This window comes from Battus philenor, unplaced genomic scaffold (assembly GCF_028537555.1).
Source record: "Battus philenor isolate CCGP_79_NKW_IND1 unplaced genomic scaffold, ilBatPhil1.0.hap1 SCAF_14, whole genome shotgun sequence".
Classification (NCBI taxonomy): domain Eukaryota; kingdom Metazoa; phylum Arthropoda; class Insecta; order Lepidoptera; family Papilionidae; genus Battus; species Battus philenor.
Genome location: NW_027181676.1, coordinates 12,079,912 through 12,099,075, shown reverse-complemented (window position 1 = coordinate 12,099,075; position 19,164 = coordinate 12,079,912). Strand labels below are relative to the sequence as shown.

The 19,164-nt window shown below is 32.9% G+C and overlaps 1 protein-coding gene across 2 annotated transcripts; it reads left to right on the top strand.

Annotated features, from left to right (window-relative positions):
* Positions 1-6,770: 6,770 nt before the first annotated feature.
* Positions 6,771-18,709, top strand: LOC137918367 (uncharacterized). 2 transcript variants are annotated; one of them, XM_068761145.1, is made up of 2 exons: positions 6,771-6,877; positions 17,770-18,709. In XM_068761145.1, the coding sequence occupies exon 2, from the start codon at positions 17,785-17,787 to the stop codon at positions 18,670-18,672; it is 888 nt and encodes a 295-aa protein (XP_068617246.1). In that variant the 5' UTR covers positions 6,771-6,877; positions 17,770-17,784; the 3' UTR covers positions 18,673-18,709. The 2 variants fall into 2 exon arrangements, with proteins under 2 accessions (XP_068617246.1, XP_068617248.1); XM_068761147.1 differs by lacking the exon at positions 6,771-6,877 and adding an exon at positions 12,083-12,171.
* Positions 18,710-19,164: the final 455 nt, after the last annotated feature.

The following is a 19,164-nucleotide window of genomic DNA, read 5'->3' as shown; positions in this document are numbered from 1 at the left end:
ATTTAGTTCATGTCCCAGTAAACTAGATGGCATTAGTGGTCGATTGGATAGCGATTATGAAACGATGTCTTGATTGAATAATAATAAATACTTCGAGATTGAAAGCTTATTTGTATTATATATCCTCATAGATAAGTAAAAACATAGAATGTAGATAAGGTAAAAAACGTATATATCTTGATACATATTACACTTAACAAGGCAACTTCACAAATAGAGTCAATCCTATCATAGTTCCCTTGAGTTCATAACGATAATAGAGAATCTTGTAAACATGATTTCCCTTGCGTTATTACTGTTACATCAAGCCTGTGTAGCTAATAATCGTTCACTTAATTGGACAAAAGATCTATTTAGAGTGCTTTGATAGCAATTGTACACTTAAAGAATATCGTATGTCCCGGCAAACTACTAATACAAATAAATTTATTGTATTTATAATACATACTATACAATAATATATAATACAAGCAAAACAACTTGACAATAGTTTCATTTACCATAGTATAGTACTGCAATGTCTGAAGACGAAGTTTTTTAACCAATGTGTGTTACCAATGATGACCTATGGATCCTAGACGTGGTCGCTTACGATGGGCCTAATACGAAGGCTGTGTCACACAGAGAGCAATGAAGAAGGCTGTGCTCGGAGTTTCGTTGAGAGATCGAATGTGGAAATACGCATAAGAATCAACGTAAATCAAAGCTCTCTCACTTGTCTGTAGTGGTAGGGTCGGGGAATATCACTAGTGCAAGCATTGGCCGTTGGAGTGGAAGGGTTATCGAGTGGTGACCACTAGCCGGTAGACGCAGGCCTAAGCCTTGTAGTGGGCGTTTATAGGCTAAAAAAAAGTAGAAGAAAAAGAACAAATTGCAAAATAAAATATTTTTGACCGTTGAAGGCGTACAAAGCCTTGGTCATAATTACGACAATAACTAAATAATACAGTGTGATAAATTTATTATAGACAACATTGTTTCACTTTCGTTACAATGTCGTTGTTTCAGTCCATAAACATTCATGGCAAGACATAAACCTCCCCCAAAGATATTAATGAGGGTATATACCATAATCGCCGCGATTGGCAGGATTGACGATCGCAGAGAGTACTATGGTAGGCAGAGAACGCTGCTGCCTATCCTTCTACGAGCCCACCAGCTTAGCTATCTTAAAATAGGTCTTAAAATAGCCGGCCTCTGCATTCTGGAACCTCAAACCCGAGGAATCTGTAAATTATAGGAGGCAATGTGACTGAATTGTCAAAAAATATAAATATAAAAACCGTACATGCGCTGGCTCTATTGCAGGGATATGTGCTCTCGAAGAGAAGGATACGGTGGTCACGACGACCCACGTAGCGCGTTTATGGAAGCCTTCATGCCATGCTTTGCCTTATACGAACTAAATTTTAAACAATTCTACGAACGCTGCTTTAAAAATCCGATCCATAGATGATCCGGTGTTCGCTCTTAACACGGCTAAATTATTCAGCTTGTTATAGAGAATTTCCTCCTCTTTCTTCTATCTCCACCGTGTTTATTTTCACTATGAATGTTTACTTAGTGATTTCATTTGTTAGATATAAATACTTGTTAATCTTATTTGTGTGGTCTTAGTGGATATTTGTTTCCAAGAGAACGATAAGTTCTATGAATAAATACTACACTTTTCAATGTTCTTGGAAATTAAATTAAATTATATAATGTTATGAAAGACGTCCATACCGCCGTATCCATCAAAATTACCTGAACAGGAGCTGTTTTTAAGATAGAATAAGGTTTGTAAATTTATTTTTGTGGCTTATTGCGCAATATTAATGGGTCTTTTGTTCTTGCTTTTTACTATGCTCTCGGGGACTGGCTAGCTAATTTTAGAAGTGTAAAGTAACGTTAAATTTAAATATTAATTAGTCACGTCACGTAATTTCACACTTCTGAAAATATTACTTAATTATAAATAAAATTGTTCCATTTTTTACAAAAAGAGGACAATTAAAATTTTCTATTTAGAAATTCATTAATTACTGCACTTGTTTCGATTGTGGAACGCCGACGTCTACTCAACAATTCCCATTTAATTCCAGAAGTTTCTAGAAATATTTGAGACCGAATAACTTGAAGAACTATAGCTTGTTGTTGGCAATGCATTTGTTTCGTAGTCAAAATCCTTTGCTTTCAATGACGTTCAGTAACAGTTTGCTATTCTAATAATAGAAACAAAAGGTAGGGATCAAAACAGAAGACAACGACATAAGTCGAAATAATGATTGTTATTTGACTCGTGAATGTCATTGCGAAACAAAACTATAGATTGTACACATTATTAAAATATGATGAATAAAAATTTATGAATGGTTTTTCAAAAAGACCAAAATTTTTATAACAAAAAACTCAATTTATGTCATCACGATCACTTCATCTGTAAATTGTCCACTGTTGGACAAAGGCCTCCCCCATTAATTTCCTATATGACTGTCGGAAAGCGGCGTGAATCCAGTGTCCCGAATTTATATAAAAATTAAAATTTCTTAATTTTTTTTTTAAATGTGAATATTTTAAAATACAAATGCACGCGTACACACTTTGATTCTTTTATTTATTTTTTTATATTTTAACAAAATGCTTAATATATATATATATATATATAATATATATAATATATTATTATATTATATAATATATATGTATAATCGTTTCACGTACTTTCAGTTTTAGCGTTGCAATTGTGTCGACTGGGTATGTATTAACTGTACATTAATCCTATATCCAGTTGAAAATACATTTGTATTTCAATATTTAAAATATTAACATTTACTATATCTTTTTTCAATTTATCGCTCAAAATATTGTTGTAGCTTTTACATTTTTATGCACTGAATAAAATATATTGTTGGCGGGAATAAATTGTAACAAGCATTGTCATAATTAAAAAAATAAGAAACACTAGAATTTTTTAGTATCCCATGATTCATAACACAAATAAATGTTCAAATATAATATATTTGTATTTTAAGACTGGTGTTTTCATTATTGTATATTTATATGTTTTTATTTATGCTTTTTACAGTGACTGTCTCCGTCGCTTAGTAATTAAGCGTGTTCCTTTATTCTGGCAGTCTATTGCTACGTATTATTTTACTGTTACCTAGTTTTGTAAAATTATAATTAAATTACCATCATCATTCGCATTTTCTTAGTCCACACGCTCGCCAACAACTGGATTTCCAAATAAAGCTATTTTTTTAGTGTAATCTTAGAACGTAATATCGATCAGTGTTAGCAAAGTAACTTGAAGATTAATAAGTTGCAGAAACAAATAACTGGCGCGCATTCCTCGTCTGAATTATGTCATAGTCACTGCTCACGAACATGAAATAAGAGTCGTGAAGATACCGAAATGTGATATGACTGACCACCAAACCACATTTGACTCGCTTGGCGGGAAATTGCATAAGCCCTGTATAACCCTTCCAAGAAGAATCGACATGGAATTCACAAGCAAATATACTAGCTGTTTACACTTCTTCATTTAATATGTACTGAATACTTCACAGGTATATTTTTATTTCGATATAAACATTATTTAGCAGAACTATGCGAGGTGCAGTTAGACACATAAACTATTTTAATGACCCATAATAACTGAAATATGCCGGGCGTGCTGCATTCTCGGCCATAAATGGGCTAACGGGAGATACTTTGTTCGTATCTAAAAGTCAATTGCGATTATGTGGCTTGCGGTGCACTCTAGCAAATGGTACGAACCAGTTGGGATCGATGACCGTGAGGTAGATTTTAAACGACACAGTTTCAGTAATGACTTTAATGGTAAAATACCACGAAGGTTTTATGCAAAAGTAAACAAAACTAAACGAAAAATATAAGGCCTAATACGAAAACTTACAATGAAGGTTTTAACACTACAAAAAAATTTTGTATCAATTTGTTCGTTGCTATTTTTATACCATCATAAAAAGCTCATTATTCTGTTGGCCTCTCTTCCACGACATTTCACGATCTTGAAACCGTATTCCACGAAGTTTTTCTTTTGTGTTTTTGAAATAAATGAAAGTCGCATAATGCAAAGTTATAACAGTAAGAAAAGATAATCCAATAATTTCACACTTGCCATGATCCAACACTCCACTGTCTGTTTATAGAGTGTCTTCATAATGGACGACTCTTCTGCATGGCTGTTATTCTCGAACTATTTCCAAAACAGCAGGCAGACCAATGTTAGTAACTATACCTACGGTAAATGTCTTCTTAATTTCTAGATTTTTTTTTGCATAATAGGCGGCCTGACCAAAGAACTTGGTGATCATTTTTTACTGTGAACTTCTTCATCTCTTAATTTTCACTTCTAAATGGATTGTGAAGATTGTACTTTAATGTACAGATCACAGCAATATATTCTAGTATACCGTTTTTGTTACCTTTGAGATACCATTGTCAAATTTCTGTATCAATCAATACCACAGGGTTTATGATCTTCCTTTTTAATGTCCACCCTTTCAAATATGCTGGCAGGGAACTCTAATGTTAAACTTTATTATGTGAAGCATAACTTCGATTATAGTTTTTGGTGGTTGTTGTTAAAGGTACCTTCTTGTTGTACCTTCGTTCGACAAAGAGAAACGCCGTGGACTTTTCCAACAAAAAAGTGCGAGCATACTGCTTCGCACAATGGTTTTAAAGTATCATCTTTCGTCAAGGTGACTTTATTTTAAATTTATAAATCATTCACGAGTTGTTACTTACCTAAAGTTTTAAGAATATTTTAGGCAATTTATAAATCATTTATTTTCTTTATAAACTGAAGTATTTTACGCTAGATAAAGTCTTAAATTTTTTCAATAAAAATTAAAAAATGTCATATTTTGCTGGTAAGATAATATCTAATTTACTGCTCTCATATAACAGTAATAGATTTTCCTAAGACAATCATGTGAGGATTTCTTTTCCTTTATCTTAAAACAACATCAAAATACCAAAACAAAATTGTTTTTGTCACAGAAAACACAAGAATATCTACGGGTGATTTTTAAAAGAATATAATCCGTATTTCTTCGACCCGTAGCATATCTAAACAACAAGAATACATAAATCATGTTTTTCCTATTCCACGCTTTCTTTTGAGCGCGATCCATCTCAATTTTTTTTTATGGGCTTGTCTTTAAATATTGCCGAATACAAAGAGTCTTCAGAAAAAAAAACTCTTTATTCTACGTTTTTTAATATAAGAAAGTGACGAGAGAGTAGTGTTATTTAGTAGAATTTTCGTGATATATATATATATCTATATAATATAAAATATAAAAAATATATGCTATATATATTTCGTGATATATATATAGGATATATTCATTCAAACCAGTAACACCTTCATATTACTATTTATTGGTAGGAAACGAAGTCGTATCGTATATCATAAGGGATGCCAACCCCCGAACATATGAAGTTTCTTCCGCCATTTCTTCTCCCAGCACCAACACTTTCCGAAATAGTCGCAGTAGTCATGTCGGAATGCTAAGCGAGTATTATTGACGAGTGACAGCTTAAGCTAAAGTCCCACGTGGGGGCCCTTTAGTTTAGTCAATGCATGGAGAGTCCATGGAAGCGATCTGGGCGGCCTTCCAATCCTGTGAAAAAATAGTAGCATCCCGAGACGAGGCTTCCCAGGGAGCCGCTTAGCTACTTTAAAAGAGGTGTTGGGCTAGAGGCCCTCTGCGCCTTGCCACTTCAAACTTGCGGAATCTACAAATGGCATTTGGGCAACGCTAATAGCCCGGTCCAAAAAATATCTACATATGTATATCTGTAAAAATACAAGTTAAGAAAAAACAGTGTTTGCTCTTAACATGGTTAAAGTAATAAACATTAAAATTAATCATAGTTTATTACTGCTCGAAATTATTGGCCTACCGTATTCGCACATTTTTTTTTTAAATTAACCTTACATATTTCAGATTGATCACTTTTAATTGGTAAATTGGAAATGGATGAAAAAAGTGTTGAAGATTTTTTACACATCCTTTTAAAACTTTTACACATTTAACCTATCTTACTTATGTTGAGTTTTGGCAACCAACGCTTTTACTCGCTTTTGTTATCGAGTAAAAAATTTACAGTTTTCTGTTTCTTTATTTTTGTTCTTTGAAAATTGGGTGACGCCAAGCAAAAACTTATAAATGTTAGAGCTGGAAACATTTTTTATCTACAGCAAAAGCTAGTTTTAGTTTAAAATTTTCTAGCAAAAGTAAATACAATACCTCGCCATTGCATACAATATTCATAATTAATTAACTCCTTTCCCAATTCCATTATAATCGTATTACGACTGCATAATAAGCTCAACGAATCTCATTATTTAATTACTTGCTTATTACATATGTATAATATTCCAGGAAATAACCTATAATGAAATTGTACCTCAAAAGCAATGAACCTTCCAGGAATGTACGTACAAAACCGATCATTGCAATTAATCCGATCTATCAATAACTATGGTCGTTGGAACCCGGTCGGACCGGTGTACCTGCTCTTGCAAGAACTCAGGTAAACTGGCCCTTGGCGCTGAGTCATTCACCTCATCTTCCCATCTTAAATCACCGCCTATATTTCTTAACACAAGCGAATAGAGTTCAAAATTCTTTAAACAGCGCAACGATAGCCGCAAAGACAAATTGTTTGTAAAGTGGTATAGAATAAATGGGTCTTGTAAGTCGTCAATTTATTATTGTCACTTTGGGCTTCAGTATGTATTCGAACATTCGGCGAGAAGGTGTTTTGTGATGTGAATATAAACCGGCGAATGTGACGTATTGATAGTGATACGACTGAATGTGCCTTTTGTCTTAAGGATTAATCTAGAAAGGTAATTATAAGATAACTAATTTAATTAAAACATATAATTCCTAATTAAGTTTATCAATCAACGATTTAATTAATTCTATCTAATACGCTGTTATAAATGTATTATACACTAATTAATGTATGATCTGACGAGTGTCGAATAACAAAGCTATTTTCAGAATTTTAAGCATTTAGTTATTAGCTTTAAATTATAAGTAATAAAATCTAATGTGTTTATAAAATTATATTCACAATTAATTACATTTAAAATATGATTTATTTTTATTAACTCGACACATTTTTTTAACATATACATTAAAATTTATATGTTTTTAGACAATACTGTTAAAATAAAATACCGTTAAATGTGTGTTAAATTTGCAATTTAAATTTTTCAATAAAAAATATATTTTTTATTATATGAAAAGTCAATAATATACTCTTAAAAATGTAACACGAGGTACGTAAATTGATTTATTATGATGTTAATTTTAAACTACTGATTAAATACATTTTACGAAAAATTTCGTAAACGTATATATTATAGATTGATGGATTGAGATTTGTTATATATTTACTTAGTTATATATATACAATGTGTCTAGTAAACAAGTAACTTTAGATAATGTTTCACATATTTCTTCGTCTCCTCAGTCATGTATTCTTAAGTGGCCTTGACGATGCCCTGGTCGGTTCTGGTGCCCCCCTAATGCTAAGCGTCGCTATGTAGCTCGGTGGCGGAAGGAGAGCATTCATTTTCTGGGTTTTCAGTGACAATTTCTGGATTTGTCCACCTTGTTTGAGAGCGTTCACAAGATCGTTAGACTTCCAAACGTTCCATTAAATTCTCGTCATGGGTGACATGTCCGAAGAACTAGAGGATTTGTATTTACACGGTAGACCCTAACCTCACCTTTATGGTGTCTTTGAGGATCGCAATGTTGGTTTAATGCCGTCCACGGTGTTTTCAGCATCCGCCTTCATATTTAAATTTATTTCAAATAACACTATAAAACTTATAAACATCTTTACCATCCAAAATTAAAGATTATATCGGTAATTCTTTCCGACCCTCATACTATTGCATATTTTGTAGACAATTGTCTAGGCTTGGATTCCATTGTAATTTTAGATGCTGCTATGTCCAACCGCAATGTTTACGTCGTTCATAAGTATTATATACAGATTACAGTCATGTAACTACATTCAATAATTATTGAATAAATATTTTTTTAGTATTTTTGTACTTACAGACAGAATTTAGCTATTATATATATATATATATATATACACATATATATATACATATATTTTATGTTAACAGGCCAGGCCACGAAGGAAGTTGTAAGTAATTTTTTTTTTGAATACAGTCGTTTTCTTTCATGAAAACCTTATTTTTTTAAATATAATTCCAAATTTAACTTTGTTTTTGGTATTACGAAACTATCATGCACGTCAAGAGAAAAAGATCTTTCTTCGGGAGTATTTTCATGTAATAATTTTAAACGATGAAGCCTAAATTGAAACTTTGTAATTGTTAGACACAATTTCGATTAGCGTTTATGGATGTGACATCTTTGAAATCAACTGTTCTTGTACAACGAGATTACACGAGTATTATCGAATGACAGTTTAAGCAGAGTTCCCCTTGTGAGAGCCTTTGAGGGTTGTCACTTCATGAAGCGTTCGATGAAGCGATCTAAGCACTCGACAGCCTTTCGATGCGGAGAAATTGTAGTGTGTAGCAGACCGAGCCGAGGCTTTCTAGGGAGCCCTCGAGCTTCGCTATCCTTAGTGGTTTCAGGCTAAGCGCACTCAACGCCCTGCCCATTCGAATCTGCAAAATCCATTTGGGCAACAGGGTAATCCTGATAAACAAAATTTTATTCTTTCATAGGTTCTAGCTTCTTTTGGGGTTCGTCTTTACTCAGTTATGTAAAACGAGTTTCAAGGCGCGTTTCGCCTTAATCGTAGTATGAATAAAAAGGTGGCAGTAGTGTATATATATATATATAAACGTATGTTGTAAAGATATATATATATATATATATACATCTTTACAACAGTATTGACAGTCTGACAAAAGTCGTAAGGACTGCAAATTAAGAATACACAAAACGAAAAAAAAATCTGTATAAAAGATTATAGTGTGTCCGTCCTGTTTTTTGAACATTACAATTTTTTTTCCTGTAAACAAAAAAACAACACATTGCATTGGTAATCCTGATAAACAAAATTTTATTCTTTCATAGGTTCTAGCTTCTTTTGGGGTTCGTCTTTACTCAGTTATGTAAAACGAGTTTCAAGGCGCGTTTCGCCTTAATCGTAGTATGAAGAAAAAGGTGGCAGTAGTGTATATATATATATATAAACGTATGTTGTAAAGATATATATATATATATATATACATCTTTACAACAGTATTGACAGTCTGACAAAAGTCGTAAGGACTGCAAATTAAGAATACACAAAACGAAAAAAAAATCTGTATAAAAGATTATAGTGTGTCTGTCCTGTTTTTTGAACATTAGAATTTTTTTTCCTGTAAACAAAAAAAACAACACATTGCAAATGGCTTTGAAAAGAGCCAAACATTCATCACACTTTTTCAATTCACTGACAATGCTATACGCGGACAGAGTGACACCGTAATGGATTCCTGGAAAACGTGGTAATTTAAACTAAAAATTGTTTAACCATTGAAAATAGTACCTTATTCTATTTAAAATAGAATTGAAATAAAAACAACTATAGACCATCTTAGTAAAGCTAGCCTTCCATTGCTTACGGAACAGGTTTCGAAAGATCTTTCTGGAAGTATTTATGGCTGACTATTCGTATATTGTACGCTCTGCTTACCGTGGAAGATGGATTTGGTTCCACATACCTCTGGTTGATTTGGTGGAGAATTTAAGATTGTGATAATGTGCATTAAGAATTTTACTTCGAAGTCACTTATTGCTTATTTTCGCTGTAGAATGACTGACTGGTTTCAAAGAAATGTCAAAATATCATCTAAATAGCAGGCTGATGACATGAAATTAAAAGCCTTTGGAAGGTAGTCTCCTGTAATCCTCTACGAAATAGCAGACACCTTTTGTATAAGTAAAATTATTTCTGCATTTAGCTTTTATTTCACAATTTATGTCCGTATTTACTATTATCCGTATTTCTCCTGTTTTTGTTCGATCGACAAATGCGAGCTTGTACATTTATTCCTGCTAACTTCTTCACACTAACACTAAATTTAATAAAATACACCAACACACACAAAAACAATATGAATTAAAAAATATATTTAAAACATCGTTTTGAACATTACATAATAAAACTTCTTCACATCGACAAAAGTCGAAAACATTTTGACCAATCCGATTGCTAATTTTTCTTATATTTTCGCTATGGCACGAAATCCTTTCTTTTCCCATAGAAACGATGAAGTAAATTACGACAGCTGTGCCTAACTATAATATATTTGACGTCAATCAATTATAAAAAGCCGTGTTAGTATGTAATCAAACAAAGATATTGTGTACCATAAACTATTACAATGAAAACTACTATCAAATCATAGAAAAATATTAAACTTATAATTAAAATGATTAGCTGAAATAAATTTTATTATACACTAGCTTAGCCCGCGGCTTCGTCCGCGTTGAATTTAACCAAAAAAATTGCTTAGTTCATTTAATTTTTTTTCTTTCGTTTAAGATTTTTTCTAAAAGAAAAGTAGTGAAATCGGTGCAGCCATTTCAGATAATCTCTGAAATGGCTGCACCGCCGGAACAAAGAGAGACAATATTTTTTTGACTGCTGCTGAAATGGCATTGGCAGATTCCGCGAGTACGAGGTGGCATGGCGCAGAGAGCGCTTAACTTAAGACCTGTTTTAAAGTAGCGAAGGCTTCTGGTTTATCACTAAATTTTACTATTTATTCGGATCAGGAATAATTTTGATATATGTGCCGTAAATATATTTATGTGCATGTAGCTAATAACGTATTTTATTATTACAAACAGACACTCGAATTTTATTTATTTGTATAGATTATTATATTAATGCTGGAGGTAGAACTTAGCATTGTTCACCACTAACATAATTACGGCTATTACATAAACTTCCAATACAAGACAATTTCGAAGCATCTTTTTACATTCGACTAACAAAGTAGTGACAATACTTTTTACCTTGAACGAGCATATAAATTTTTGTCATCGTCGATATTTCAGCCCATAGACGCCTACTTCAAGGCATATGCCTCCTCCAAAGAAATCTATGGGGCAGTGGCGTACCAAGAACTTTTGCCGCCCGGGGCGATCTCCAGTTTGCCGCCCTTTTTATTATAAGTCAATCAAATAGTGGTTTTTATAAATTAATACACATAAATAAATTATTAAGTTATTTAATCAATATTAATTAATACACAGAGTAAATTTTTTTAGACATATTTGTATGCACTCGTATATAATACCTACTCTTCTAGTTTTCATACTAGAAAAATCGTGTATAATGCTCAAAATTTATATTATTTGTAATTTCTTGTTCTATTGACAAGATTTTGTAGTCTTAATTGACTCATTGTAGAACGAAGATAATTTTTTATCAACTTCAATTTTGAGAAGCTTCTTTCGCAACTAGCGACACTGATTGAAATTGTTAAAAAAATTCTAAACAAAATTACAATGTTGGGAACAGAATTTTCATATATTATTCAAGAAAGAAAATAAATATGAAATGAACAAGTTGCTTTTTACAACTATAAGTAAATATAAAAAATGCCGCCCCAAGGTAAGTGCCGCCCGGTGCGGACCGCACCCACCGCCCCCCCCTAGGTACGCCACTGCTATGGGGGATAATCGCAACATATGGTATGCAAAAGACGCTGTTGCTCACCCTCTGAAAAATTATTTGAAAGCAGTAGCAACCATATATGAAGAACTATGTTCCATAGACATAAGCGTTCGTGGCTTTGTTTTTATATTTACATTTATTACCGATTTTTTTTCGCTTACATTTTTACATGTTACAGTGTTTACTAAGTTTCATAATCTATTTATTAACTTAAATTGCAAACTATTTAAAACTTAGTTGAAGTTAACTAATTATTATTATTTTTTTAATTCATCGGTGTCTTGTTTGTTTTTAACGACTCCCTAACAATGTCCAGTTTTTAAAACTACGGTATGTGCGACCACTTCCTTATTCCTATTCCATATTGGTATCCTCAGGCTGTGCACCAGTATCTGCGATGGTTGACGTATTCGCCACATCAATGAATTTCGCAATTGCATCTTGAGTATCATCTGTGTCATACAGGTACGAGTTCGTGTATCGAATTATATAACATTGTATCCCGGGAATCGTACCCATGATCTACGGTCGTAGCTCTCAATCCTTATCGCTGGGTTATCACAGCTCGGCTACACACATATATATATATATACGCCCTTTAATAATTACTTTAAAAGAATCAGGAATTTAAAATATTATGTGGGTATAAATTGGGGACCTTATCCAGTCTTACATACGACAGTATAATATATTAAAAATGTATTATTAAGATCAAACCTCTACATGAAATTTTTTTGTTCTTACTGCGATAATTTTTTACATTCATTTTAATTTTTTTATTAGTTGTTGTTGAATTACTGAAACAATATTAATAAAAAAATCAAATAACAACTTAACCGTCATGTTTAAAATGTGTATAAATGTGTAATATTAAATTTTTTAACGGTTTTCATAGCCCCAAAATCAAGGAACAATATGTAATGTGATATAATTGAATAAAATAATAATTTAAAATAAACAAACAAAGAAGGTTCTTACAAATAATAAGTAAAAGAAAGGTCTGTGATATAAAGTATTTATTTTCAAAAATAAAATGCTGCGATACCTTACGAACGATGGTGAAGGATGAATGGAGATTTATAATTGAAATGTAAAAAATTCAAATAAATAAACCTCCGAAACGAAATCGAATGTATGGGTGAACGTAAAGTGCCCAAAAATGGGGCCCGTCAAAACATGATACATGTTACAACAGTTCCGCAGTCTCTCTTCAACTTCTCTTGACTATTGTGTAGGCCTCTATTTTCTACACTCTCCTTTTGTTGGGCTGTTAGTTACTGAGTAGTCTTTTCTGGTTGGGACCAGAAAAGACTACTCAGTATGGGTACATGACGACCTGTAGGTGACGTATTCAAATGGTTGAGTGTTATGGCCCTTTACCAATATTCATTTGCTGCGTAGTATTGGTCTCTTTGAAATGTTCGTATTCGACTTTGAAAACCTTTGCGCTTAGTTTAAATTAATCTAAATCTCTTAATAATACTTAAGGATTTTGAAGTAAAACATCATCAAAACAGTCGTTAGACGTCCACTGCAAGACATAGGCCCTCCACGTAGATTTACAATAACACTACATCCGTCGTTTTTCTTCTGGGATGTCCGACGCTACAGTGCACAGACCAACCCGCGATCTCCTTCCTAGAATCTTCAGAATATAAGCTATCTGTTGCACACTACGTAGCTTGCCTATTGCTACTTCAACTTACCTTTGCGCTATATTAATTACTTTCATTCGTCTACAAATCCCCACACCTCTCCATGACGTTAAGCGACTTGCTTGGTTTCGATTGAAGTTGACGCTGACAGCCTGAAGGCTTTTACAACTTCATCGGAATGGAAGGGTATGTGAACTTAAAAATAAAACATCAGCTGGACAGACGCATTCCAATTGTACAATGAGGTTCGCACGTAGTAAACCGCTCTACCCGAGTAGAGCTATGTAGTGTTTATGTTATGAATATGCGGCTTGCGACAGCGTGGACCACAGGCAAGGCAAGGAGAAATCCGGTTCCAACCTTGATTAGCCTATGCTGTTTGCGGTTAGGGAGTACACTGCCGCCCCCTAAGATGGGGTGTGTTAAGCGACTGTAAGAATACCAATGACATCAGAAGTCCTCGTGAAAGAGACTGCGCTGTTAAATTAGTAATAAATAAATGAACGATGTTTTAACACAGTGCCTTATGAAATACGTTTAAAAGTATTACGTATACAAATAATGTATGAGACAAAAGAACCGCCTGTTTACCGTTCAAAAGGTCATTTGTGTGGAAGACAATGCGACATTGTTTTTATACAGAGGCGGTCGGTGTAAGACTACATGTATAAACAGCGGGACCCGGCATGTGGGAAGTGACAAGGGATGCGCAGCGGAATGTGGAAAGCAGATGTTATTTGCAAAACGTACACTCGATACCTTAGTATCATTACCAGACGTAACTAGAGAAAGAAGCATCATTAATATCTTTGTATAGCGCTCGGAATGTTTCGGGTGTTTCGCGATATATTTACACGAAATTCGAACAATATATTAACTAATAAGATATAGTGTTTATTATTTTATCTAGTTGGACAACTTTAATGCCACAAAACAACTATGGATGTTTAACATATATTCATCTTTGTCAATGTTTACCCTATGAAGATGTATTTTTGACTCATTTACACTTATCCTTTGTCTTCTGGTATGTTTTTGAAAGGACTGTTTTTTTAGAATCATCTGCAATTTAACAGTCATATCGGATAACTTCATAACAAAAACTTTAAAACGTAGTTTATCATCAACCGAGAAAAACGTAAAAATAAATAACTAGAATACATATGTTTTTACCACATTGTTCTCAAGTATTTTTAAAACATATCAGAATATATTTTATTCAACTCCATGATATTTTTGTTCACGAATTTTATGTCTTCGGCCTTTCACTAATAGTTAAATGTAGGTAACACACGCATCGAAACTCATCAACTCAAACATTTATAAAACACATTTACATCCTATGAGGTAATGAAACATAATCTATTATTATTGACACTAAAATTAATTTTCTTTAATAGTGGTCCTATGATACTTCCAAGGTCTTCGTTGCATGCACAGAAGCGAACGCACAGACTTATTAAGACTAGGACTCGGGCAAATCATGAACTGATGGCGGGCCGGCCGCCAGAAGTATAGGTGATTAATTTTTTTTTTGGATTTATTCTGGAATAGAATTCAATATTTTTCGAATGTACGATAGTATTATTTTTGCTGTCGGCGGTCCACCAGTATTCGACCGGCAGGCCGCGGTCTGTGCATCCATGATCAAGACAGTCTTCAAACGACGTCAAAGAGTTGACTAGACTATAGTTATACTCGTATATACATGTATATAACACAGGTTCTCGAGTGAGTTTCCCTCCTGAAAGAGGACCGAGGGCATAGTTACGGTCGCGGAGAGTCGCTGTATGCGGGCAGCGCAGGACCGGTCATCGTTACAATCATGGAGGCCTTGCAGTAGCTGTCCATCGAACTAAAAATAAAAAGAAGAAGTATACACACATATATGTATATATGTGTTGTTTTTATTATTCTTATTGTATGTTTCATTACTGTTTGTATAACAACATGTATAACTAAATAGTAGGCAAAATAATCTTTATGTAATGAGAAATATAAAAACATCAGCAGCTTTATTATCCAGAGAAAGATTTAAGCCCAAAGAAAAACTAGTCGTAAATATCATGTTTCAAGAATCTGCGATAGTTATAGTAAAAGAGCAATACAGGTAACTTTATACCTATTTTTTCCCATGTCATTACTTACTGGATTTTTTGGCCCCTTTATTGGAGGCCTCTCTAGCTCCCCTAACATGTGAAAAGTTAAGGTTTTTAGTTTTCTTATGAGTTATTTACAGTCTTAATTGATTTCTTCTTTCATACGTCACATTATCATTCATTCTCTTTACTGCCACACAACACAATATCTTTCACTCTTTACCTTTTTTTACATTCCTTTCTTTCGTCTTCTCTCATTCTTCACCTCAGTTCTTAATATTACGAGTTACATTAATATTACAAGTTATTATTTACTGGATTAGCGGTGTTATCATTAGTGTTAGCTGACCTCCCGTACATGATGTGAAGAAGAAAACATTTTATCAGTAATCTGTTATTGAATAATAACATTAAGTGTGGTAGAACGTACCATTCATTATAAATAAGGTGTAATGCCATTATATGCTATAGTGCTACTAAAACTGCTATATCCCGCACTAGGGTATACTCTGGTAAGGAAATCGGTATCGGGCTGAATGAATGGAGCGGCCAATACTCCTTCACGCTCGTATACCTTAGGTGCGATACAACTGTTTTTATAACACTTTACCACTCTTGATTGTGTCCTCTGGTTGCCAATTCGATAATCTCGCTGGTACTATTGTTTTTCGTCGCTAGAAGTAATACGATCCAGTTTAGGCACAATCATTGGTTCGCCTTGCGATTCGCTAGCACTACGTTAGCTATTCATAAACTCTGCATAATAAAAGTATTTATATAATACTCCCTTTGTTATTATGATTAAACACATTCTTCAACCTGTTTTAAAGTAGCATCAGTTCTCTACTTAACTATAAATAACATCTATCATACTTTAAACAATCATCTTCATCATCATATTAGCTGACTTACACCCACTGTAAGACACAGGCCTCCCAAAAACAATTAGAGGAAGTGAATGATAAATTATCGATTGTTTAAAATGTATTACAAACAATGTTTATACAAAAGTTTAAAATCGATTTATTTGTGATAAAAATATTTTACAATATCACACACTACCGTAACTTTACAAAGTACGTTCTTAGCTAAATTTTACACAGCAAATTAAATATTTGTATCAAATTTCAAGTCTTTAAGTGTTATGATTTGAAAGATATCGTGATGAGTCAGCACTTAGATGGAAATTTCTAATATATATGTGCACATAACCTATCAAAAATTGAACCGATTAAAATGTTCTAAAAGAATGCGACTTATACAAAATAAAATCAGAACACTTCGATATCAATTCCTTTCTAAACGTTTGATCTTATGGAATTTAGTAAACTGTAAACAACTGAATATAATAAATAAATTATGATAAAGAGGAATAGCACTATTTCGTCACACGAACTCGTGCATATATTATACGGACGAGAATGAATGGACGATTCATCGATGTAGCGAATACAGTAACCATCGCACAGATATTGGCGTACAACTTGAGCAGGGCAATGCGGAGTATGAAATAGTTTAAGGTTTATGTAAAGAAATAGTTTAAGAGGAGACTCGGATTAATTAGCATAGTAAACACTATGACAAGCAAATATGTGAGCAAATAAAATCTCGAAAATATTAAACGTAAATGTAAAACAAAGGCACGGACACTAATGTCTGTGGGATACAGATCCTAACAATGGAAAAACAAATAGGAATATACTATATTACTCTGGTAGTCACACATAGGAACCACTCGGAAGTGTCTTACTGGGAATAAGGGACAAAATTTAATTTTGGCATTCAACGCCTCCAAATGACAATAATGCTAGATTGCTATAAAAGATGACAAGTACAGTTACCTCAGAAATATATTTAGTGATATTGCATCACAACTCAGAAGCAACTTTTTTCATTACAAAATGATTTAAGTAACAATAAAATACTCTTCTTGATGGTTTTATAACGATTAAGAAAGATGTTTAAAGATTATTTAGTTCCGGTTTAGGCAATGTATTAGAAACCACAAGTATCAAAACTTATTTAATTCATTTATTTGCGACTTATGATCTATAGTCAACTTAATTTAGCAAGCGTCTTTTACTCTAGAAATTATACTATTTGCTAATATTCAAATTTTGAATATTTTATGTAAAATGACTAACGTAATTCTATTCACCAAGGTAGTAAATACTCTGATACTCTTAGCTTATAAACGTAAGGCCCTTTTTAAAACAATCAAAAAATCTATTACGATGTGTTCGTAATACAAAGCCGATATTAATGACTTGATTATTAATTTTAATCAAAAAAAAAACTTTCTGTTACAGATCCTTTTGGCAAAGATGGCTAATATTGAGAAAGAAAATATTACACAACCAAAAACATTACAAAAAGCTTACAATGTTATTAAATTTCTGGAAACAACGCACAAAAAAGAGATAGTCAAAATGAAAGAGGCTTATTTAAAACAATCAGAAATCATTAAAAAATTAGAAATGAACCGAAAGAAAGAGCTTGAATTCTTATCAAGCGAGCTGCAAAAATATGAAATTAACTTAGCTATTCGAATGGAGACTGTCACAGTACAACTGGCGCAAAAAGATGAGATAATTCGCAAACAAGCTGGAATAATAGAAGATCTTAACAATAAATTAATTCATAAGTTTTCGAACCCAGATGTAACAATTGCAGATTCTAATTCAGACTCAGGTGTAGCGTTAGAGCACGAGGATAGTATTAGAAATAAAACTGAAGCGAAAGCAGAAGTCAAAGCAACTAGGAAATGCAGCCGAAAATTTACAGATCCTATTGGATTCTTACGTAGAGTAGATTTTTCTCCAATGAAATATAAACCTTCTAATAGAGATGTCAATAAAAAGAAAGAAGAGAAAAAGAAGCATCATGACGCTCAATTCACAGAAAACAGAATACTTGTACCGCAATTCAGTAATGAAAAAGTAACAAGCGACGATGAAAGAACTGTTTCAGAAGATAACGTTCTATCAGATAGTTTGATAGAGCCAGTCATCATTAAACCGAAGAAATTGAACGACAGTATGAATAATCACTTCTCCGACGACGGTAGCGAGGATACTAGTGAAGAGATCTTCGATCGTGTCATGACTAGAAATAGCATCAGAAGATCTGTCAAAGCGAATCCGAAGTATAAAAAGATTAATAGGACAAAATCAAAACTACTAGAACAAGTTAAAGTGAACATTGTGGATTAATCCTTAATGCATTTCTTACTTATTTAAGTTCCACGTATATTTTTAATTTATGTGCAATGCTTTCTTTTAATTATTTAAAAATTAATTGTATGTAATTGATATTAATTTCTTGTTTTCATTATTTTAATTTTTATTTATAAAATTTTTCGTAACGTAGTTAAACCAAAATAAATCAATTGAAGCGAATGCAGGAATAATCCGCGGAATACACAAAATGGAATGTGAAATTTAATCAATCTGAACTAATTAAACTTTGCAAATATAAGTCCTCAGTTTCGTTCATTTTAAATAAAATTTATAGATTATAATTATTATTCGGAGTTATACAGGCTGATTGGTTATAGATGTGAAAATTTAAAAGCGGTAAACGTTTTGCTAATTTCTATCATTTACTGATGGTACACCTGTCCAAAAATCAAAGGTTTCAGAAATAATAGATAACCTTATGACAATATGGTAAGAAAAATAATTTTCATAATATGAATTGCTACA